Source organism: Hippopotamus amphibius, chromosome 2 (assembly GCF_030028045.1).
Source record: "Hippopotamus amphibius kiboko isolate mHipAmp2 chromosome 2, mHipAmp2.hap2, whole genome shotgun sequence".
Taxonomy (NCBI): Eukaryota; Metazoa; Chordata; class Mammalia; order Artiodactyla; family Hippopotamidae; genus Hippopotamus; species Hippopotamus amphibius.
Genome location: NC_080187.1, coordinates 71,681,306 through 71,707,240, shown reverse-complemented (window position 1 = coordinate 71,707,240; position 25,935 = coordinate 71,681,306). Strand labels below are relative to the sequence as shown.

Here is a 25,935-nt window from a genome sequence, read left to right as displayed (position 1 = left end):
GAGTTTCAAAAGATTTAGTACATATCTATGCTGAAATTATATCTTTGTTTAAAAATAAATTTATTTTTTATTTATTTTTGGCTGCATTGGGTCTTTGTTGCTGCATGTGGGCTTTGTCTAGTTGCAGCGAGCAGGGGCTGATCTTCATTTCAGTGTGCGGTTGCAGTGGTTTCTCTTGTTGAGGAGCATGGGCTCTTGGCATGCAGGCTTCAGTAGTTGCGGCATGCAGGCTTCAGTAGTTGCGGCATGCAGGCTTCAGTAGTTGCGGCATGCAGGCTCAGTAGTTGTGGCTCGAGGGCTCTGGAGTACAGGCTCAGTAGTTGTGGCACATGGGCTTAGTTGCTCCGAGGCATGTGGGATCTTCCCAGCCCAGGAATCGATCCCGTGTCCCCTGCATTGACAGGCAGATTCTTAACCACTGCGCCACCAGAGAAGTCCTGAAATTATATCTTTAACCATTTTTTGTTTGTTTGTTTTAATCTTTAACTTTTATAGATGGTTTTCTATTTGATTTTCAGGAATCTATAATTTAATGTAAAAATGGATCAGTTTCTTATTATAGGTGGTGGTCTCTTGGTACCAGCTTTCTTTGTTCTTTAGAGCACATAGAAGCCACTGAAGTGTGGAACTACCTTTATTAAAATAAGATTTGATTTAGGAAGGTGAGGAAGCCCCAGTAGACAGTGGTAACTGTTGCATTATCTTATTTTGTCCCCTTTTGATTCACTCCATATTAACTTTTAACTTAATTTCTTATGTTATTAATCTTTGCTTTTACTGGTAAGAATAATGTGTTGAGATTTGTTATCAAAGGTATATTACAACTCGTTTTGATAGATGCTTATAAAACAATTAAGATTTGTCAAAAGGTCTGCCATGTGTTTTTTGTTTTCCTTTATTAGAAATCATTTCATATTAAAATATATGAAGTTATAAAATTTAGAAGAAAAATTCTTTTGTATATGTATTGTATGTATTTACCTTTAGAAGTAGAGCTCTTATGACAATTGCTAATAATCTTATGTTAATTACTACATGCAGTAATCTGAAGCAAACTCTTGATAATTTTCAGAGGATGAGGAGCCTCTGTTGATTCTGTTTCCTAGACTTTAAACACACAGATATCTTTTTTTTAAGCTCCTTATTGGAGTATAATTGCTTTACACTGTTGTGCCAGTTTCTGCTGTACAACAAAGTGAATCAGCTGTATTTATATATATATCCCCATATCCTCTCCCTCCTGCGACTCCTTCCCACCCTCCCTATCCCACCCCTCTGAGTCATCACCCATCATCAAGTTGATCTCCATGTTAATGCAGCAGCTTCCTACTGTTTTACATTTGGTAGTGTATATATGTCAGTGCTACTCTCTCACTGCCCCTTCACCCCCCCCACCCCATGTCTTCAAGTCTGTTCTCTACATCTGCATCTTTATTCTTGCCCTGTCACTGGGTTCATCAGTACCATTTTTTTAGATTCCATAAATATGAGTTAGCATATGGTATTTGTTTTTCTATTTCTGGCTTACTTCACTCTCTATGACAGACTCTAGGTCCATCCACCTCACTATAAATAATTCAATTTCATTGCTTTTAAACATATCTTTTCTATAACATATCCTATCCTAATTGCCAATTTTCTAAAAGGCTTTTCTTTTATGCTTTTTCTTTTCTTGAACCCAGGCTAAAAATTGGTCTTTGAACAGGGTGAGTAAATTCTTTCATATTAATTGTGATTATAAATATATTTTATTCTTATTCTATGTTTTCTGTTTACCCTCTTTTTCTTGTTTTTTAAAGTCTTTTTGTTCCTTTTGATGAATTTTCTATACTTGACTTCTTTGCTTTAGTTATTTGAAAGTTGCTCATCCTATTCCTTTTTTTCTGTTGGTTGCTGTTAAAATTTTTATATGTAATTTTTATACATAATATCTGTATGTGCTGTTTATGTGACTTCTAGAATAAGATAAGATTGTTTTACTTCTACCTCTTTCCCAAATTTCTCCCATTTTCCGGTCATCTCAGATTTTAGTTTCAGATCATTTATTTTATGTCAGAAGTTGCCTTGGAATATATTTTACTGATTTATTTGCCCACTGCTTTTTCTGATGTTTTACATTTCTCCTACTTTAGCAAAGCATAAAATTAATCTAAACTATTCTCTGAATTCTTTTTTCAGGGAGGAACCGATGAATAGTGAATTTTCAGTCTTTGGATGTTGAAATGTTTTCATTTTGCTCCCTCATATGGATACTAGGATTCTAATTTTACAGCTATTCTTAATTAGATTTTTGAAGATAATTGCTCCATAATTTTGTAGCCTCTGTTGTTGATAGTGAGAGTTCTTGAAGCTAGTCTTACTCTCTTCCCTTTGTAGATAACCACTTTTTATCTGGAAGCTCTTTGTTAAGATTTTTAAAAATCTGGTGATGATCTAAATTTTTATGATGTGTCTAGATTTTAGTTTTTGCCAGTGCATTCTGCTTGGTACTCACCTCTTCCAGTTTCAAGACTGTGTTATTTATTTATTCAGCTCTTAGAGGTTTTATTTCTCTTTTTCTGTACTCTCAGTTCTCTCCTGAAAGTCCTGTTAGACTGATTTGGGAACTGCTTAAAACCATTGATCCTGAGCTTGAAATGCTTTCACTGTGGCAGATTTTTTCCACCTTCTGTCCTTCTGTATTTAGGGCTGGATTTTTTAAAATAGCTTTACTAATATTAGTTCATATATCACAAAATCCACTCATTAAAAGTGCACAGTTCCTTTTTTTTAAAAAATAAATTTATCTAATTTTTTATTTATTGGCTGCATTAGGTCTTTGTTGCTGCGCGTGGACTTTCTGTCGTTGCTGAGAACAAGGGCTACTCTTTATTGTAATGCGCAGGCTTCTCAGTGTGGTGGCTTCTCAGTGTGGTGGCTTTTCTTGTTGGGGAGCACGGGCTCTAGGCTCTCAGGCTTCAGTAGTTGCGGTGTGTGGGCTCAATAGCTGTGGCTCATGGGCTCTAGAGCACAGGCTCAGTAGTTGTGGCACACGGGCTTAGTTGCTCTGCGGCATATGGGAGCTTCCTGAACCAGGGCTCGAACCTGTGTCCCCTGTATTGGCAGGTGTATTCTTAACCACTGCGCCACCAAGGAAGCCCCCACAGTTAAGTTTTTTTTTTAGTATTTTCACAGTGTGGTGAAACCACCACTACAGTCTATTGAAAATGTTCCAGAGCATTTTCATACCCCAAAAAGAAACCTTGTGTCCATTAGCAGTCATTCCCTATTCCCCTCTCCCCACAGCCTTTAGCAACCTTTATTTACTTTCTGTTTCTGGATTTGCCTATTTTAGACATTTCACATAAATGGAAATATAATATGTAGTCTTTTGTGACTTGCTTCTTTCATTTAGCATATTTTCTGTATTCAACCATGCCATTGCTGCTGCTGGTTTTTTTTTTTTTTTAATAAATTTATTTATTGGCTGCGCTGGGTCTTTGTTGCTGCGCATGGGCTTTCTCTAGTTGCTGCGAGCAAGCGGGGCTACTCTTTATTGTGGTGTGCTGGCTCCTCATTGGTGTAGCTTCTCTAATTTTGGAGCATGGGCTCTAAGCACATGGGCTTCAGTAGCTGCGGCACATGGGCTCAGTAGTTGTGGTTCATGGGCTTAGTTGCTCTGCAGCACATGGGATCTTCCTGGAGCCGGGATCAAACCCGTGTCCCCTGCATTGGCAGGCAGATTCTTAAACACTGCACCACCTAGGAAGTCCCATGCCATTGTTTTTTTATTGCCAAATAGTATTCCATTGTATGGATATGTCATATGTTATTTATTTATTCATCAGATGATGGACATTTGGGTTGTTTCCACTTTGTCTGTGTGTATGTATGTTTTCATTTCTCTCAGGGATTACATTTAACATCTTAAATTTCTCCCAGTCTAGTTTGAACTGATAACTGACTTAACTTCAATATCCTGCAAAGACTCTGGTCCTGTATGGGTTCTGTCCTACCCCTTTAAATGTTTCTGTCACAAATTGTAACTTTATGTACAACATGGATGAACCTGGAGGGCATTATGGCAAGCGAAATAAGCCAGGCATAGAAATTTTGTGCATTAAAAAAAAAATTCTGTACTAAATAAAAAGGGCAGTTGGAAACCAGAAGCAATACTAGCTGTTAGCCCATTTATCCTTAGCAGACATCTTTATTTTTTCCTTGGGCTTTGAGTTACTGTAGTATTCTGCCATTTCAGCCTAAAGGACTTTTTTTGTTTTTGTTTTTGTTTTTTTTAGCTGGAAGGACTTTTAACATTTCTTGTAGGCCAGGTCCAGTGGCAACAGACTCCTTCAGGTTTGTTTATCTGAGAATATTTCAGTTTCTCCCTCATTTTTGAAGGACAGTTTTTGCCAGATACAGTATTCTTGGTTGACAGTTTTTTCTTTTGGCAATTTAAATATGTCATCCTGCTGTCTTCTGTCCTCCATAGTTTCTAATTAGAAATTGCCTGGTAATCTTATTGAGGCTCCCTTGTAAATGATGAGTTGATTCTCTTGCTTTTAAAGATTCATTCTTTTTTTTCAACAGTTTGGTTATAATGTGTCTTGACTTGAATCTGTTTGAGTTTATCCTACTTGGAGTTCATTAAGCTTCTTGGATTTGTAGATTCGTGTCTTTCATCAAATCTGGGAAAGATTTTGGCCATTCTTTTTTTTTTTTTATACATTTATTACTTATTTTATTGGCTGTGTTGGGTCTGTTTTTGCTTTGCGCGGGCTTCTTATTTTTAGTTGCAGTGAGTGGGGGCTACTCTTCGTTGCAGTGCGTGGGCTCCTCATTTCCGTGGCTTCTCTTGTTGTGGAGCATGGGCTCTAGGTGTGTGGGCTTCAGTAGTTGCAGTATGTGGGCTCAATAGTTGTGGCTCATGGGCTCTAAAGCACAGGCTCAACAGTTGTGGCGCATGGGCTTAGTTGCTCCACGGCATGTGGGATCTTCCTGGAGCAGGGATCGAACCTGTGTCCTCTGCATTGGCAGGCAGATTCTCAACCACTGTGCCACTTAGGACTCCCCATTATTTCTTAAAATAGTTTTTCTGCCCCTTTTCTCTCTTTTGGGAACCCTGTAACGTGGATATTGGTATGCTTCATGGCATCTCACAGGTCCTTTAGGCTCTGTTTGCTTTACTTTGTTCTTTTTTCTTTATTTGTAGACATTGCTTTGTATTCAGGTTTGCTGATTCTTCCTTTCACCTGCTCAAATCTGCTGTTGTACCCATCTAGTGAACTTTTTGTTTCAGTTGGTATATTTTTCAGCTCTAGAATTAAAACTACAGAAGTATAGAAAGTAGAATGTCAAAACCTCCTTCTTACCTTCTTCCAGAAGTAACCACTGTTAACAGTTTGGTATGAATCCTTCCTGATTTTGGTGTATATACAGAAAACCATGCAAATATATGTGCTTGTTGCATTTTTTTAGGTGTTCTATTTTGATACAATTTCATATTTACCAGAAAACTTAGAATAGTACAAAGAGTTCTTGTATACCTTCTACTGAGATTACTTAAATGTTTCATATTTTTGTTATCTTCTTCACTCATTTTCCTTCCCTATCATCTATCTGTTCTCTCTTTGTATTTACAGATACATACTACTTTTTTCATAATTGCTTAAAAGTAAGTTGCAAACATGGTAACCTATTACTACTTTGCAGTGTGTACTTCTTAAAAATAAGAACATTCTCTTACATAGCCACATACTAATGATCAAAATCAGGAAATTAACTGTTATTGAATCACCCATTGTCCATCAATAGTCTTACAGCAAAAAAAATCCTGGATCATGCATTACATTTAGTGGTTTTGTCTCTTTAATTGCCTTTATTTTATTTATTTATTTAAAGGGAAGATGCTTTTTTTAATGGATTATTTATTTATTTATTTATTTATTTATTTATTTATTTATGGGTGTGTTGGGTCTTTGTTGCTGCTCATGGACTTTCTCTAGTTGTGGCGAGCAGTGGCTGCTCTTCGTTGTGGTGCACAGGCTTCTCAGGGCAGTGGCTTCTTTTGTTGCAGAACATGGGCTCTAGTTGCATGGGCTTCAGTAGTTGCAGCATGAGGACTTCGATAGTTGTGGCTCATGGCCTGTGGAGCGCAGGATCAGTAGCTGTGGCTCAAGGGCTTAGTTGCTCCAAGGCATGTGGGATCTTCCTGAACCAGGGCTCGAACCCACGTCCCCTCCATTAGCAGGTGGATTCTTAAGCACTGCGCCACCAGAAAAGTTCTTTAATTGCCTTTAATCTAAAATGGTTTCTTAGTCTTTCTTTGTCTCATGACTGACATTTTTGTAGGGTACAGACCATTTATTTTACAGAATGTCCCTCAAGATGAGTTTGTTTGATACTTCTTCATGATTATAGATTCAGGTTGTTTGATACTTCCTCATGATAGGTTCATTTTTGGCAGGAATACTACAGAATTGATGTATATCTCATATATGGAGGTGTCACTTTGTCCCATTATTGGTAAGTGTTAATTTTGATCACTCCGTTAAAGTGGTGTCTGCCAAGATAAACTTACTGTTTTCACCACCATAATTAATTAAAAAAATATATCGTGGAGAGATACTTTGAGACTATGTACATATGCTGTTACTCTTGTGGAGCTTGAACCCACTTGTTTTAGCATCTACTGATAATGATTCTTCAGATTATGAGTTATGGGTTAGATTTAATGCACAGTTTTAGAAGATTAAAATGTGATTATTCTGCAGCCTTTCATTTTACACTGTAGCAGTAACATCTTTTTGTTTTAGTTCTTTATTTTAGAAAGTCCCAAACTTATAACTGTAGATCTAGTCATAACGGCTGTTAATCTTCCTTCCTTCCTCCCTTCCTTCCTTCCTTTCTTTTAAATTTCAGGTGTACAACATAGTGAGTCACAATTTTTAGAGGTTATACTCCATTTTTAGTTATAGCAACCTTATTTAATATACATGCCCTCTTCCCTGTTATTTTGGAGCAAATCCCAGTCATATCATTCCATCTGTAAATACATTTTTGTGTATCTCTGAAAGACAGGAATTAAAAAATAAAACTATAATATCATTGTCCTACCTTAACATTTAACTTATTATTTAATATTATCAGATATCCAGTTAGTGTTCATATTTTCCCAATTGTTTTGTCTTTTTCCTTCAGTTTATTTGGGTTGGGATCCAAATAATATCTGTATATTGTGATGGCTTTAGATTTATCTCTTATGCTCTTTTTTAACTTATAGATTCCCTCATTTCTATTTTTCTTCAAAATTTTGTGTTGAAGGAAATAATAGTTTTTCCTGAAGAATGTCCTACAGCCAAGAATTTGCTGTTTAAATTCAGTTTACTACTATTTCAATTACAACTTAGTGTCTATATATAAATAGAGGTATACATATATACAAATATGTGAGGTTTGTTTCTTATTTTCCTTTTTTTTCTCCTTCCCCTGTGAAGTTTTGACATCAGTATTATGCTAATCTCATATAAGAACTTGGAAATTTGACAATATTCATTCAGTAGGTACTAACTGAGCACTACTTACAGGCACTATGCAGGATGAAATGGTGAACAAAAACCGAAATAGTTTGTGCGCTCATAAGTGCTTAAAGCCTAGTGGAGAAAGCTAGGCAATAAATCCTATATAAAACTACAAAATACAAGGATGTGTTTGTCTCTTTCCATTTTATGTGTTGGAATAATTTAAGTGAAATAGGAATAATCTGTTTCCTAAAGATTTGATAGAACTGTAAATCAAATCATCTATTCTGGTGCTTATGTTTACATAAAAATATTTTATTTGCCTGTGAAATTACTAAGCAACCCTTGCGTTCTCCCCTCAGATCTTTGATATTCTGTAAAGTTGTGCCATCTTTATATTGTTTGTTCCCTCATTTTTCAGTGTTCCCCTGGGGGCACGAGTTCTCAAGTTTGATGAGCAAGGCTCTGTTACTTCTTTGTTTATAAAATCGTTCAGATTTTTGACTGAAACAGTCAGAATGATATAATCCACTGAGTGTGAAGACTACTGAAAGGACAAAAAAAGTATGTTTGTGATTACTTCTCTTAGGTCAGATTAATAGCCTTATATGATAATTAGCTTCTTTATATTTTACATTAACCAATTATTTTGTATTGGCTTCTTGTAGAGAGAAATAGTGTTACTAGTGTCAAATACTAAGCATTTTCTTCTCCAAAAAAAACATGGGTGTGGACAATGTATACTTACTGAGTCATAGACTCAACAAGTAATTGCATGTGTTTATGTGCTCTCATAACTAAGAATATGAAGTCTTGTGGTATCTTTCTTATATAAATAAGACTATAAAAATGATTGAAGTACATAGTTATAAAAGAATGTGTCTAGACCCTTAAAGGTTTTGAAAAGATTGTCAGAGGTCGTTTACCCCGGCCTCTCTTTTTATAGAAGCAGCCCTGAATTTTTTTTTCCTTCTTTCAAAAGTTTTGAATGGCTCCAAACCATCTCAAATTAATGAAAGAAGTGAGACTAGAACCCAAGTTTTTAACTGTCCAGAGTGCTCTTATCTGTCTTGTATTCCAGCATAAGTTGTGGTGTGATTTTTGCAAGAGTTGGGGAGGAGATGATATTTTTAGTTCAACAATTTCTTGAAATTAGTTTTTTCCCAGTTAATGTTTATTCATAGTTTTAAAAAATTAAATTGGATAGGTTTGTGGCTGTATTTCCTCTTGGGACATTGTGCTCTTACTTGCTGAACTCTAGGTTACATTGAAGCAAACATGTTAAGTGAATTTTAATGAATTGGTGAACATACTTTCTTGAGATTTTTAATTGCTAATGCTTTATGTCATGACTCCCAATTGTAGCTTTTAGCTAGTCACTGCTTTCCTGTTCTTACATTATGTTAGTCTCATAGGCCTTATGATTTCAGACTATTTATTGGTAACTACAGGAAATCATTGTTTAACTTTTTTATTTTAAGAGCATTGTTTTGTCTAGTTTTATTCCCAAATTATGTATTAGTGATATAGAATTATATTTTCAGAAAGTTTGAGAGGGCAAGAAGATATGAAAAGGCCCCTCTACTAAAGGTTAGAAACTGTGCTAGATACTTGGAGGATTAAGAGGAGCCCAGAGTACAGGGAAATCCTTGCTTGGGTTTTTGTGACCCATTTTGAAATTAGCTAGAGTTCTTTTTTTAATAACTTTTACAATTGACATACAATAAACTGCATATATTTAAAGTGTACAATTTGATATTTTTTTTCTTATTAGTAATGTGTATATGGCAATCCCAATCTCCAATTCATCCCCCTCCCCACTTTTCCCACTTGGTGTCCATATGTTTGTTCTCTATATCTGTATCTCTATTTCTGCCTTGCAAACTTGTTGATTTGTACCATTTTTCTATATTCCACATGTATGTGTTAATATGCGATATTTGTTTTTCTCTTTCTGACTCACTTCATTCTGTATGACAGTCTCTAGGTCCATCCATGTCTCTACAAATGTCCCAATTTCGTTCCTTTTTACAGCTAATATTCCATTGTATGTATGTACCACATCTTCTTTATCCATTCCTCTGTTGATGGACATTTAGGTTGCTTCCATGTCCTGACTAGCTAGAGTTCTTAACTGCAGTTCTAATAAAATCAGATTGGGGGACTTCCCTGGTGGCACAGTGGTTTAGAATCTGCCTGCCAGTGCTGGGGACACGGGTTCTATCCCTGGTCTGGGAAGATCCCACATGCCACGGAGCAACTAAGCCTATGTGCCACAACTACTGGGCCTGCGCTCTAGAGCATGGGAGCCACAACTACTGAGCCCACGTGCTGCAACTACTGAAGCCCGAGCACCTAGAGCCCATGCTCTGCAACAAGAGAAACCACTGCAACTGAGAAGCCTGCACACTGCAGTGAAGAGTAGCCCCCACTCACTACAACTAGGGAAAGTCCATTGCAGCAACAAAGACCCAACACAGTGAAAATAAATAAGTAAATAAATAAATAAATATTTTAAAAAATCAGATTGGGTCAGTAATTTGCCTTGACAATACTATGTTATCTTTTTATGTACTACTTGTTGTTTTTTTAATTTTAGCGAGCTGATACTTAGCTATAACCAGTTTCTATTAAACTGTGTGAAATGAACTTTGCATTGAGTCACTATTTGCTTTTCTTAAAGCCTTTAGTATACTGTATGATTAGTAGCTTTGGTAAAAACCTCATTTGCAAGAGAATTAGTGAGCAACTTTGTACAGTACAACAACTTGACTTTAAAAATAATCTTTTGGGGGACTTCCCTGGTGGCAGTGTTTAAGAATCTGCCTGCCCTGGGGACACGGATTCGATCCCTGGGCCGGGAAGATCCCACATATTGTGGAGCAACTAAGCCCATATGCCTCAACTACTGAGCCTGTGCTCTAGAGCCTGCAAACCAAAACTGCTGAGCCCACGTGCTGCTGCTACTGAAGCTCAGGTGCCTAGAGCCCGTGCTGCATAACAAAAGAAGCCACCACAACGAGAAACCCGAGCACTGCAACAAATAGTAGCCCCTGCTTACCACAGCTGGAGAAAGCCCTCATGAAGCAATGAAGACCCAATGCAGCTGAAGCCAAAAAAAAAATAATAATCTTTTGGGACTTCCCTGTTGGCACAGTGGTTAAGAATTCTCCTGGCAGTGCAGGGGACACAGGTTCAATCCCTGGTCTGGGAAGATCCCACATGCCATGGAGCAACATAGCCAGTACGCCACAACTACTGAGCCTGCATTCTAGAGCCTGTGAGCCGCAACTACTGAGCTCACGTGATGCAGCTACTGAAGCCCATGAGCCTAGAGGCTGTGCTCCACAACAAGAGAAGCCACCGCACTGAGGAGCCCACCCACACTGCAGTGAAGAGTAACCCTCGCTTGCCACAACTAGAGAAAGCCCATGCACAACAACAAAGACCCAATGCAGCCAAAAAAATAAATAAAAAATAAAAATAATCTTTTGTTTTTGAAGTTTTTCATGAGGCAAACATTTTGTTGGATTTTCAATGTCAGAAAGTTATTTTTGCCCACTGGCTTTCTGTATAGAGTGAAAATAGGTGTTATGTGTTTGGGCAGTTGTGTACTGTTAGTGTACTTTTGATTTGTCTGCTATTTATTTTGGTATAGAAATGTGAGGTGAGCATCCAGTTTTAGCTTTTTTTTTTTTTTTAATTTATTGGCTGTGGTGGGTCTCTGTTGCTGCACATGGGCTTTCTGTAGTTGCTGCAAGTGGGGGCTACTCTTCATTGTGGTGTGCGGGCTCCTCCTTGTGGTGGCTTCTTGTTGTGGAGCACGGGCTCTAGGCACATGGGCTCAATAGTTGCGGCACACGGGCTTCAGAGCACAGGCTCAATAGTTGTGGCACACGGACTTAGTTGCTCCGTGACACGTGGAGTCTTCCCAGAGCAGGGCTCGAACCCATGCCCCCTGCATTAGCAGGCGGATTCTTAACCACTGTGCCACCTAAGAAGTTCAAATTTTAGTTTTTTCTAGGTGACTACTCAGCTGTTCCGTCACTTCACAGATTTTATTTTTATTTATTTAAAACTAAGAAAAATATATTTGTGGCTGTGTTGGGTCTTCGTTGCTGTGTGAGGGCTTTCCCTAGTCCCAGAGAGCGGGGGCTACTCTTCATTGTGGTGTGTGAGCTTCTCATTGTGGTGGCTTCTCTTGTTGTGGAGCACGGGCTCTAGGCACTCGGGCTTCAGTGGTTGTAGCACTTAGGCTCAGTAGTTGTGGCTTGTGGGCTCTAGAGTGCAGCCTCAATAGTTGTGGTACATGGGCTTAGTTGCTCCATGGTATGTGGGATCTTCCCAGACCAGGGATCGAACCCGTGTCCCCTGCATTGACAGGCAGATTCTTAACCACTGCACCACCAGGGAAGTCTGACTTCACAGATTCTAAATGGCACTTTATTTTTTAAAAAATATTTATTTGGTTGTGCTGGGTCTTAGTTGTGTCATGCAGGAATCTTTTACTTGTGGCACATGGACTCTTAGAGCGGCTAGCAGGATCTAATTCCCTGACCAGGGATCGAACCCATGCTCCCTGCACTGGAATTATGGAGTCTTAATCACTGGACCAGTAGGGAAGTCCCTTAAATGGCACTTTAAATCTATACATTTGGGGTATTTTTAGGGATTTCTACTCTGTTCCATTGATCTGTCTGTTTATGTGCCAGTACAGCACAGCTTTAAGTGTTGTATCTTGTAAGAAGTATTTTAATATCTGATAGGCTGTTCTTTTAGTATTTTCTTTGGAATTTTCTTGACTATTGTTCATTGTTATTTCCATATGAACTTTAGAATCAGCTTGCCTAGTTAATAAAACAAAAACAGAAGACTTCAGTTTTCATTTGCATCATGACAAATTAATATAGCAATTTAGGAAGAATTGATCTTAATAATGTTGTGTGTCCTAGCCAAGATAATCTTTTTTTTTTTTTTTTTTTGCAATTGTATAAGTCTTCTTATGTGTCTCAATAGCTTTAGTTTTCTTCCTTTAAATCTTAATTTATTCCTACCTCCTGTGGTTCATTGTGCTTCCTTTATACTTATCTGGTCATTGTATATATGAAGGCTATTTGTTTCAGAATATTAATTTTGTACCCAGAAACACCTTTTTTGTATTGTATTTGTAATAGTTTTTCAGTTTGGGGGCTTCCCTGGGAAAGTTTACCTTCTGACTTTTTTATACCTTTTACTTCTTTCATCTAATGTTAAATAAAGCAATTGCGGTAATGGACATCGTTGCCTTGTTCCTATGCTTAGTGAAATCTTTGTATAGTTTCCGCATTAGTCAGCATTCTCTGGCTTTGCTATTGAGAGGGATGATTTTTGTTATTGTTTTAACCTTATGTTAAGGAGATGGCTATATGATTTTTCTTCTTAGATCTATTAATATATGGTAAATTATATCAACAGATTCCTAATGTTGAACTATCCTGTATTCATGGAATAAATCCCACTTAGACATGATGTATTCCTATAATGTACTACTAAATTTGCATTTTTTATTTTGAGCGTTTTTAAATCTGTATTTATACATGGTTTTTTCTGTAGTTTTTTTCCTTTATGGCACCAATATTTTTAAAAACATAAAAACTTTCCTTCTTTTCTTCTGCTTTAGACCCATTAAAATCTCATTGGACTAAGGTTTGTTTTGGGAGGCAAGAGAGCTTTGATAATTTTTTCTATTTCCTCTTTGGTTATAGGTCTGGTTAAGATTTCTGCCTCTTCTGTGGTCAGTTTTGATAATTAATATTTTTTCTAGAAGATAATCCATTTTATCCAGGTTCTCAGATGTATTTGAAAGGAGGTGAACAAAGCAATAACTTGGGATTGTTTTTATTTCCTCTATTATTTTGTATACATATCCCCCCCTTGAAAATTAAGTTAGCTGGATGGTTATAGTTTTCCAGAGAACCAGCTCTTGGGTTTATTTATTAGTTGATCTGTTTTTGTGATTTTTAATCGATTGTTTTCTGCTTATATCTTTGCTGTTTCCATTCTTGTGTTTTCTGTGAGTGTGGTTATTTATACCCTAAGTTCTCATGCTGTGAATTTTCCTCTGAGACTTCTGTGTGCTATAGATTTTCCTGAGTACTGCTTTAGCTGTATGTTTTAGGTTCTCAGGTGAAATATTTTCATTGTCATTATGTTTTGCACTTTATTTTTGGTTCCTTCTTCTTTTTTTTTTTTTTGGCTGTGCTGCAAGGCTTGTGGGATCCTAGTTCCCTGACCAGGGGTCAAACCTGGGCCCCCAGAAGTGAAAGTGTGGAGTCCTAATCTCTTGACCACCAGGGAGTTCTCTTCTGGGTTTTCGCTTTGATCTGTGAGTTCTGTAAGAGACAGTTTAGAAATTCAGGTAGTAGTACTTTTTTGTTTTCTGATGTTATTAAATTATTTTTTTTGCTTTTTGACTATTGGCTGTGCTACTGTAGATTTTTGAAATTCATTGAAATTTTCTTTGTGGCCTAAGAATTACTCAGGTTTTTGTAAAGTGTTCCGTGGATACTTAAAAAGGTATATTCTGTTTCATGGTACTTTTGACATAATATGTTAGATTTATCTTACTAATTATGTATTTCTACCTAGTTATTCTGTTTCTTATAGTTTGTGCTTTATGAGTGTGATGCTGTGTTATTTGGGGCAGTTTGTAATATTAGCTCTTCATTATGGATTGAATTCTTTATCGTCAGTAAATTAAATACCTATTACACATTCATAAAGTCTGTTACCTAGAACCATTTGTATGTTTTCAGCTCATCTTAGTGGTCTGGAAACCTCCGACTTACTCTTTTTTTCTCTCTCTAGGTCACAACCTTTTATTAGTTCCATATTATCTTGTTTCTTTTTAGTTCTCTTACTGGTGTCTGGGGTTTGTTTTCCTGCTTGCTCACTATATTTTTTTCCGTTAATTACAAAGTATGTGTATGTATGTCAGTTGGTGAATATGTTCTCAATATAGGAAACTTAGAAAGCAAATAGGATAAAAAGAAAAAACCAAAAGCCCCACCATTATAAGACTATGTCTTACCCTTATTTGTTTCCATATTCACCTAGATTTACTGCCCTCTTTTCCAAAATGGTGGGGTGTTTAACATATGGTTGCCAGCTTTTTATTTTGCCAGTAAAGACGTCTTAAAAACATTACTGTGTAAATGATGATATCTCTTAACCTAAATACTGAATATTTAATTTGGAAACATGAATATTTTTCCTTCATTTTATTCTACCATTAAAAATTTATGGTATGTTTTGAGTTGGCTGATTATTCAGTCTACTACCCTTATTTTACCCATGAAGAAACTGAGGCTCCAAAATGTCTCTGAGACCTGAGAGAGAAGAAAGATTTTTGTCATGAGTATAGTATAGCCTAGTATTGACATTTTAAAATAATTAATTAATTAATTAATTAATTAATTGGCTGTGTTGGGGTTTGTTGCTCCATGTGGGCTTTCTCTAGTTATGGAGAGCAGGGGCTTCTCTTCATTGCTGTGCGGGGGCTTCTCTTCATTGCGGTGCGAGGGCTTCTCAGTGCGGTGGCTTCTCTTGTTGTGGAGCACAGACTCTAGGTGCATGGGCTTCAGTAGTTGCAGCACGTGGGCTTAGTAGTTGTGGCTCGTGGGCTCTAGAGCACAGGCTCGGTAGTTGAGGTGCATGGGCTTAGTTCCTCCGAGGTCTTCCCAGACCAGGGCTCAGACTCCTGTCCCCTGCATTGGCAGGCAGATTTTTAACCACTGTGCCACCAGGGAAGTCCCAGTATTGACATTTTAATGGCATTTAAATGTGTGTTGTTTTCTTTTTCCTTTTCTTTTTTTGGCTGCGCTGCACGGCTTGTGGGATCTTAGCTCTCCGAGAAGGGATTGAACCTGCGCCCTTGGCAGTGAAAGTGTGGAGTCCAACCATTGGACTGCCAGGGAATTCCCTACACATGTGATTTTTGTTATATACATGTTGTATGGGATTTAACTTTGTTTTCAGACTTGAAATTTGATGATTCCCAAAGCCATCTTTCTCTGTAAGTTGGAGAATTTCCTGGATTAATTTGTATCTTGGGAAATTCCTGATTACAGCTCATATTGTTGTGTGTGACTGGGATAGCTTACTGAGTTATTAAATTGCTGTTTTGTATTGGGAAGCAGTTTGTAGAGTATAATTTCATGTAATAGTAAGTTAATGATGATACGAGAAAGGGAAGAAAGAAAATTAGAACATTAATATTAAATTGCCCTTGGGCGTTCTCTTCCTCTTATGAAGCTGTCTGGACCTGGCTAAAATGTTTTCATTCTCCTGGTCTCCTACCCTTACCTTCTTTCCCCTACCCACCTCACCTTTCCCCTTTTTCATTCCTTACTCTTATCTCTTCTGCCTCTTGCAGTCTAACTCTTTCTCTCCCTGCAATTCTCTTCTTGTTACCTATTTCTCCATCTCTGTTCTTAGGTGTCTTTAATCAGTGATTCAAAATGTTAAGTTATCAGGTTTTCTTCCTGTAGCATTTGAACTGAAGTGGCACTGAACTAGCAAAATAGAACATTGCTTTTAATTCTTGGTCACTTCAGGAAGTTCTACACTTTATTAGTATAAAGTTTATGAGTTAAAAATGTGTGTTATTGTTCTACTTTTCCTTTAATAGAAGCATTTATATTTATTTTAGTGGAAATTTATGATTGCTTATGAATTGTTTTCCCCTGTGAGCATTTGTAATTTTACATTTGAGGTAAATATATTTTTTTCAGTTTTGTTTTGTGTACATTTGTTACATAGTAAAAGTAATTCAGTTCAACTTGTAAAAACATTTTAAAACTTATGCTTATTTCCCATCACACATATTTTTAAGGAACACTCTTCATGCCATCACAACCTATTTTTTCCACTTTTCCATAATTTAATCATTTTCATGATTGAACATTTAGATTATAGGAACTTATAAAATAAGTGTTTTCTTTTAATGCTAAGATTTTTTTAAAAAAATTATTTAATTAATTTATTTTTGGCTGCGTTCAGTCTTCTTTGCTACGTGCTGGCTTTCTCTAGTTATGGCGAGCTGGGGCTACTCTTTGTTGCGGTGTGCGAGCTTCTCATTGCAGTGGCTTCTCTTGTTGCGGAGCATGAGCTTCTAGGCACACGGCTTCAATAGTTGTGGCTTGCAGGCTCTAGAGCACAGACTTAGTAGTTGTGGCACACCAGCTTAGTTGCTCTGTGGCATGTGGGATCTTCCCGGGGCAGGGCTCGAGACTGTGTACCCTGCACTGGCAGGCAGATTCTTAACCACTGAGCCACCAGGGAAGTCCCCCAAATAAGTGTTTTTAATGAAATAAAATATAGGAAATTTATGTGGAAACATATATATATATACACACACAAACACACACACACACACACACACGTGCGCGCGCACACACACACAGAAACACACACAGGGGCTTCCTAGGTGGCGCAGTGGTTAAGAATCTGCCTGCCAATGCAGGGGACACGTGTTTGATCCCTGCTCCAGGAAGATCCCACGTGCCACGGAGCAACTAAACCCGTGTGCCACAACTGTTGAGCCCATGTGCTGCAACTACTGAAGCCCACGTGCCTAGAGCCCATGCTCCGCAACAAGAGAAGCCACAGCAATGAGAAGCCTGCGCACCACAACGAAGAGTAGCCCCCACTCACCACAACTAAAAGAAAGCCTGCACACACAGCAAAAAAGACCCAACACAGCCAGTAAAATAAATAAATAAATAAATAAATAAATACCACACACACATATCACTCGATTTTGCTCAGATGTTGATGTACCAGGAAAAAATTGACCCTAAGTAGCTATTAAAATACTTTTGATACTTAAGAGATAGTGAAATGTTTCTTCATAGCAGACATTAGAAAAATCTTTGTGACCAAATAGGGATGGATTTCTCATATTCTTAAGGTTTGTGGAAAATATAATAGGAGTTACATTCAGTGAACTGTTTTAATATTTAAAGAAAATCCCTAAAAAAATCTACATTTTATCAACCCTATTGAGGCATAATTTTAAAGAATTTTCACTCATTTTTCAGTAATAAGGGGTACTGTGTTTTAATTTTCATTTGTTAGTCTTTAAGAGAAATTTTGCTTTGTTGCTAATATGCGTGTTTTAATAGGGTGGGGTGTAGTTCTTGATTTGCATTTCCCTGACTAGTGAATAATGATGTGTTAAACATCTTATGTGTGCTTCTTGGTCATTTGTGTATCTTCTTTGGAGTTGCTCACAAAATTATTTATTAAATCAGAGCCTCAAAAAAAATAATCAGAGCCTCTCTCAAGCCATTTACCTCTCAAAAATAGCTGCTTCTTCAAACAGCTGATATCCCACAATATCAATAAATATTAGGAACACAGAGATGAAAATACTAATTTTCTGTCTGAGAGCATATTCCCAGCCCTCATTGCTAGATGCTTATTTTTTGCTTCTTTCAACAGAGATTTAGAAAAAAACACGTTTCTAGTCTGTGCCTCTGTGGGGAGATTGAGGCTGCCAAGAATCTTGCTTATGGGTTTAAAAGTCTCCCTGTGGTGTTGTGGTTTACGTACATTATGATGACACTGAAGCCTGTAAGAGTTATGAATGTCTTCTGTACATATAAAAAAGTTAAATCATTTTGAGTGTAGTTTGTTGGTTCTTTGAAAATTGATGATCCATATACTTTAAAATTGTAACTCTCCTTTAGTAGAATAGCAACCAGAATGTTTCATCTCAACATTGTGCTGGAAAACGGGAACTTTTAAAGTAAAGCTTTAAAGATATTATAAAATTTGTACTTGTTTGCCATACAATGTTCAGAAATTGTAGAAAAATTTTATGAATTATTCTCAGTGCTACTACTTAGAGCCAGCCACTTTAAATATTTTTAATGTCTTTCCTTCCTATGTTTTTCTTTTCACGTATTTTAAAACATGGCTTGTTTCTTTTAAAATATGCAAATGCCTACTTTTTCTGTAATGTTTTTTATCCTTAAAGGGGTTGAGCATAACCTTTGTCTTCTACTTGATGTTGTGGTTAAGTCCATAGCAATTAACTAACCATTAACTTTCTGTGAGTAATGGAAATGGCATGGTAATTGTTCACTGTTGACACTTAAAACTATCCTTGAATGACACTTGGTGGCTAGTAGGCCTTAATGTGGGGACCTACACTACCTACAGTGTGGGATCACTGGACATCAGGACAAATATGTGCCTCTTGCTACTGTTACAGTATGACTTTCTAACCAGCGTAGGATGGATAAGTTGGGATGTGAAATAAGCTAGAGAAATGCCTCTGTGACATGGCCTTGGCTAAGTTAGAATCAAGAATGGGCTATTGCAAGTGGTTTGTTTTTGTTTGTTTGGTAGCTGCTTTTTCCCCCAGATAAAGAGAATTAATTTATTATCCTTCAGATTATAAAAATTAATGAATAAATTTCTCTTTTACCAATGACAAATTATTTTGCTCATAATAGCCATTGTGAAAATGAAAAAATGTCACTCTTTCTCTTTCCCTTCCTCTGTACCTAAATAATCATTCTTTAGTTTGCACACCCTATCAAATTCAGAGCTACTTTTTTTTGGTAACAGCTTTATTGATATAATTCACATCTCAGCAGTGTTTAGTATATTCACAGAGTTTGGAACTATCACCACAATCAGTTTTAGAACATTTTCAGCACCCCGTAGAGAAATTTGGTTCCTGCTAGCCATGGTGACAACATTGTAAAAACTGTTTTAGCCTTGCTCTTTGTGAAGTTTAAAAGGTATTTTATCAGTTAAAGACATAGTGTTAAAATAATGTTAATTGAATTTGTAGTTTTCAACTTGTATTTTATTCTTTCTTTCTAAAGAAACCTAAGCTAGGAGAGAGATAAACTGATTTACTTGCACTTAAAATTTTTTTTTTGCTTTTAAATTGGGAAGAACTCCATTATTAGAAACCATACTTCAGCGTAGAAAGCCCTTGTCATCAGGCAGAAAGCATAGTAATAGAATTTGGTACAGCCATATAATATGTTATTTTGAATTTTGGTATTTTGAAAATGAAACTTTATTCCACTCCTAGTGGAATAGCTTAAAATATTATTAGTGTTATTAAATGATTCTGTTGTATCTAATTTCAGTGTGATGGGATATATATATATGTATGTATTTGAAGGTATAGTTGCCATATAGTAAACTTTACCCTGTTTCTAGTTCTGTGATTTGTGACAAATGCATATAGTCCTATAACCATTAGTACAATCAAATATAGAACAGTTTCAGTAGCCTTAAAAAATTCCCACATTCCCTTTTATAGTCAGTTCCTTCCCCCAGTTAGTGTCCAGTAGCTGGATTACTTTTTTGTTCTTGTAGTTTTGCCTATTCTGGAATATCATAAATGGGATCCTATTCCATAATATATGTATGTAACCTTTTGAGTCTGGCTTCTTTCATTTACCATAATGCATTTGGGATTTATCCGTGTTGTTGTGGTGTATCAGTATATCACATACAGTCCACCCATTTAAAGTGTACAATCCAGTGGCTTTTATTATATTCACAGAGTTATGCAGTCATCACCATAAACACATTTAGAACATTTTTATCACCCCCAAAAGAAGCCCTGTATCTCTAAGCCATAATCTCCCATCCCCCCTGAATTAGTTTTTCTATATGGTGCGTGGTATGGATTGAGGTTTACTTTTTGCATATGAATGGCATCATTTGTTGAGAAGACTGTCCTTCCTTTGGATTGTTTTTGTACGTTTGTTGAAAATCGATTGGCTATATGCATATGGGTCTATTTCTGAACTGTGTTATATTGATTTGTGTGATATCCTTATGCCATTTCCATACTGTCTTAATTACTGTAATTTAATAGTAAGGCTTGAAGTTAGGTGGTAAGTTCTCCAACTTTGTGTTCTTTTTCAAAATTGCTTTGGGTATTCTGGTTCCTTTGCCTTTACATGTAAATTTTAAAATGAACTTGTCAGTTTCTTAAAATCTTGTACAGATTGAATTGTTTTGAATAATTTTCACATGATAGATGCAATATACTCGCCTTCTTTAAAAAACTTACAGTGGAGGGACTTCCTTGGTGGTGCAGTGGATAAGACTCCGCACTCCAAATGCTGGGGTTCCATCCCTGGTCAGGGAACTTGATGCCACATGCATGCTGCAACTAAGAGTTTGCATGCCACAACTAAGGAGCCTGTGAGCCACAACTGAGCCTGCCTGCTGCAACTAAGACCTGGCACAACCAAATAAATATTGAAAAAAAAACCCAAAAAACTTTTAGTGGAAAATACAGGCATACCTCGGAGATATTGTGGGTTTGGTTCCTGACCACTGAAGTAAAATGAATTTCGCAATACAGCAAGTCACATGAGGCTTTTTGGTTGCCCAGTGCATATAGAAGTTATGTTTACACTATACCATAGCCTATTAAGGGTGCAATAATAGCATCATCTAAAAAAATAATGTGCATACCTTAATTAAGAAATACTTTACTACTAATGGGACTTCCCTGGTGGTCCAGTGGCTAAGACTCCACGCTCCCAATGCAGGGGGCCTGGGTTCGATTCCTGGTCAGGGAACTAGATCCCACATGCCACAACTAAGAGGTCACTTGCATGCTGCAACTAAAAATAACTGCATGCTGCAACTGAAGATCCCGCACATGGCAACTAAGACCCAGTGCGACCAAATAAATATGAAAAAAAATTTTATTGCTAAAAAATTCCATAAGAATCACAATAGTAACATCAAAGGTCACTGATCACCATGACAAATATAATTATAATGAAAAAGTATCAAAAAGTATCAAACATATCATGAGAATTACCTAAATGTGACACAGACACAAGGTGAGCAAATGCTGTTGGAAAAATGGCGCCTTAGACCTTAGACTTGCTCACTGTGAGGTGGAGCATACCTTACATTTGCCCAGTAAAGTGAAGTGCAATAAAATGAGGTATGCCTGTAGATCATTTTGACTATGATGCCTAGCATCATACTGTAGGTAAGGCAGGCTTTTAGAGACCATACCATAAATTCATTATGCTTATGTTTTAGGTAAGTTAAAGGTATAAACATTATATCAAGGGAAATAAACTTTTAGGTTGAAGAGCTCAGATTGTGTGAGAAAAGGACTTTGTACCTACTTATGTAGGGGCAGAGTGCAAAGATAGTATTAAGCTAGGTGTGTGGTTTCATGGTTTTTTCCTCCTTCCTGTTTTGGAGTTTTTTTTTTTTCGGGCTGCACCGCGCTGCTTGCCGGACCTCAGTTCCCCAACCAGGGATCGAATCTGGGCCCTAGTAGTGAAAGCTCCGAGTCCTAACCGCTGGACTGCCAGGGAATTACCCTTTTTTGAAAGTTTATACAATAGTAAAACAGTAGGAAAGATTGTATGTCATTCATTCCCTAATTCTGAAGCATCAGTCTTACAGATAGTTAATTGTCAATAAAAGGTCTGTATTTACATAGCTGAATAAAATGGGATATTTAAAAAATCTTGACGAAACTACAAATATTGACATTTATAGTTTATATCAGGAAGATAGGTGTTTAGTAATTTTTTTTTGATAGTTTGCATATAAATTGGTCAGTAGCCAGTTTGCTGTTCTAATGGGTTTTTTGTTTGTTTTTTGTTTTCACAACATGCAGATTTCAGAAATGTTTTGTTTTTCTCTTGAAAAGGGGTTTTTCCCCCTTTCTGCTTTTTTTTTTTTTGGTTTTTTTTTGAGACTTTGGGACTGGAGTTTGAGGGTTATGTCAGTCTTGGAACCTCTAGTCTTCTGGTTTCTTTTTGTAGTCTCAATTTCTTATAATAATGGTTTGTTTATATCCCCTCAAGGCATAATACACCTAAGAAATATTTCTTTGTTTTCCAGGTTCTAAATGGCTTCTAAGAAGTTGGGTGCAGATTTTCATGGTAAGTGGACTGTTAGATATCATGGTTTAAGTTTTGATCTGATCAGAGAATTTGAAATCATATAAAGTGTCCCTTTTTGTTTATGTAAATAAGCGGCTTGAGAAAAATAAAGTTGTACAACAGTGTAGCATATGCATTCCATAGGACTTCACATAACTTTAACCTTGAAGCATTTCTTCAATTGGGTACTTAAACTTTAGAGTATCTCTGCATTTATTGTACTCATTGTACTTGAAACTTCTGGAGATGGATTGGGAGCCTGCCTGCTTTTGTTGTCCTTCAGCAGTATTTTGAAGTAGTTACCATCCCCTTTCTTATTCCCTGGTCTATCTCTTCTCCATCAGGTGTGAAAAATTCTAAACCTTTAATTAACATTTTATAATATTTTGGTTTAGGTTTTCTCTCCCCATAAAAAGAAGTAATTTACTACAAATAAGACATGATTAGCAGATCAATATATTACAGAGTATCAGTAGTAGTAATTACAATTTTGCATTTGAAACTAATAGTTTATCATCTTTTTCTAAGATACGACCTTCCAAAATTGAATACATTAGTAAATTTTATCATCTGCATTTGATAGGAATAGAAGTGCCTAAGAAGTTAAAATTGGACCTTCTTTTCATACAGTAAAAGATAAGAATTAAACACCAGAAATATCTAGACAACAGAATTATTTTAAAAGGGGTTTTAAAACTAATCTTCCATTTTAAAAATCATGTCATTGTAAGAATGATTTATTAAACTGCATGGCAACTTGTAGTGTTATGCTCTTCTGATCTACAAAGGGTTGCTTGATAATATCACTTAGCTGACTCAGGGTGATGCAGAAGTTACTTTGGTTTTTAACTTGCTTGTATATTTTACACAACAACTTTAATATTTTGAACTGCCATTGTGCATATGCTTACATACATTTCTTGCATATGTTTTATTAAATCCTTTTGGAATTAAGTCATTCAAACTCTGGAATTTGCATTTTTTTTAAAGCTCTTTATTGGAATATAATTGCTTTACACTGTTGTGCCAATTTTTGAGGTACACCAAAGTGAATCAGCTGTATTTATACATATACCCCCATATCCCCTCCCTCCCTTGACTCCCTCCCACCCTCCCTATCCTGGCCCTGTAAGTCATTGCCCATCATCAAGTTTATTTCCCTATGTTATGCAGGAACTTCCCGCTAGCTATCTATTTTACATTTGGTAGTATATATATGTCAGTGCTACTTTCTCACTTCATTGCAGCGGGACCCCGCCCCCGGTCCCCATGTCCTCAAGTCCATTCTTTACATCTGCATCTTTATTCTTGCCCTATCACTGGGTTCATCAGTACCATTTTTTTTCAATTCCATATGTATGAGTTAGCACAGGTATTTGTTTTCCTCTTTCTGGCTTACTTTGCTCTGTATGACAGACTCTGGGTGTATCCACCTCATTACAAATAACTCAATTTCATTCTTTTTTATGGCTGAGTAATATCAGGTCAGGCATCAGATCTTCCACTTAAGCTATCTCCTATTCTTTAAGGATTATTACAAGGCTCTTTCAAAGTATTCAAATGCTGTAGAGAGGCAGATCTGTAGTTGCCTCTGGATCACTTTTTCAAGGGAAGAGAGAGGACAGAGCCAAGGAGAGAGTGAAGACCTAGGGAGAGAAAAGAGCAAAAATGAAAAATTTAAATTTATAATCTTACTTTAAAAGATATGTTTTCTATCTTGAATCGCTAGGAACTCCTTTTTGATTGGAGTGAAAATAAGTAGGACCTCAGTTTATATGTTCCAGCTTAACAATCCAGAGAGAAGATTATAATTCTAAAGTTACCTGATCAGTGAAGACTCATTTTTTTTAGAACTTCCACCATCTCTTTACAATCCTAACCAAAATTTTATTGTTAAAATGAAACGTTCTACCTAAGTAAAATTTGAGGAAGATTTTCTCTCTTTGGCTTCTTCTGCTTTAATTTGCTGGTTCCTACTTGAATTTCAGTGGCTTTAGTTGGGTTTTTAGAGTAAAGAATCTTATTTTTAGTTATCATGTTGTTTAAGGAATAGAAATTAAAGGGAATAGGTGGAGAATATTTAGTAGGCAATCTTGTAGGCATCTGAATGCAGGAAATCAAATTCAGCCTGGCCTTACAAGGTTGAAATTAGAAAGCCAGGGAACTAAAGCTACTACTCCTTCCATCTCTCACTGCTTTTCTCTGTGGATGTGCTCCATTTTTATTCTTCTGTTTATAGACTTTCTTTCTTGGCCTACTTGTGTAGAGTGCACAGGGCCAAAAATGGCTACCCCAGTTATGGGGCTTCTTGCTACTTGATCTTTGCGTTTAAATGGCTGGCGTCATATAGCTGAATTTTTTTATCTTTTGGTCAAGGGAATATCTGATTGGAACATTTTAGTTTATGAGCCTCTGGGTTGGTTCCCCCTGAGTTAGGTATTATCTGCCTGGGTGTGAGAGAATGTGTGTGTGTGTGTAATTCGAAGGCATTTGGGGTGCGGACAAGGAGGTAACAACTGCTCTCATGACTGGATATGAAAATGCTTTTTTTTTTTTTTTTTTCTATTTAAATGTTAGGGCTGCCTCTATCTTATACTGTGCTGTCTTAGGACTAGTATTTAATTTTTCTTCAAGTTCATTCTTTCCAACTGAGGTTGATCTTCTTCCACTGTCGTTAGTAACCACATACCCCTAAATAATAGAATAAGAGATATAAACAGTTACTTTTCAAAGGCCTTTAAAAATATTGTCCTTATATTATGTAAACTACAAACCTTTGGCTCAGTTTAAAGCATGCCTTTCCGAATGTCAGTCCTCTTTAATTTTTAACTCATTTTTGACTTGTTTCATCTAAGAAAAGAGTTGTTTTCCAGAAGTGACTTTTAAAGGATTTTTTAAAATGTTTCAACAAACAAATTAGTCTTTTAATAACTGGAAAAATGCCCTGAGATTCTAATTTGGACAGTAAAACTAAATTCCCTCCTTTGAAAGGCCAAAATGTCATATTTATGACCAATATAGCTAACTTCTGGAAAGGTTTATTTGTTCTTGGTTTAATTTCTACTAAGATATTGAAATACTTTTCTGTTGAGTGATATGTTTTATTTTAGATTGTTTTATTTTTTATTTTTATTGTTATTTTAAAATTTTTTGGCCACACTGGGGCATGCAGGATCTTAGTTCCCCCACCAGGGATGGAACCCGTGCGCCCTGCAGAGTATTAACCACTGGACTGCTGGGGAAATCCCAATCTTACTGCTTTTTAAGTTCAGTGTAGTGTAGAGAAGTCAGCTGTCATTTAATCATTGTTCTCCTGTGTGTAGTATGCTGCTCATCCCCCTTCTTTTAAGACTTTTTTTGTTTGCAACATTTTGACTATGATGTGTCTTGGTGTGATTTTCTATGTATTTATCCTGCTCGCAGTTAGCTAAACTTCTTGGATCTGTGAGTTGATGTCTTTTACTACTTTTGAAAATTTGCAGCCATTATCT

General features: G+C 36.6%; 1 protein-coding gene across 4 annotated transcripts in view; it reads left to right on the top strand.

Moving 5' to 3' along the window:
- UBAP1 (ubiquitin associated protein 1) overlaps nt 1-25,935 on the top strand; it is a 64,660-nt gene that overhangs the window by 17,502 nt on the left and 21,223 nt on the right. For all 4 annotated transcript variants that reach the window (XM_057721452.1, XM_057721453.1, XM_057721454.1 and 1 more), the window contains exon 2: nt 22,404-22,444. In XM_057721452.1, coding sequence (XP_057577435.1) covers nt 22,411-22,444 — 34 coding nt within the window. In that variant the 5' untranslated portion in view covers nt 22,404-22,410. The remainder of the gene's footprint in view (nt 1-22,403; nt 22,445-25,935) is intronic.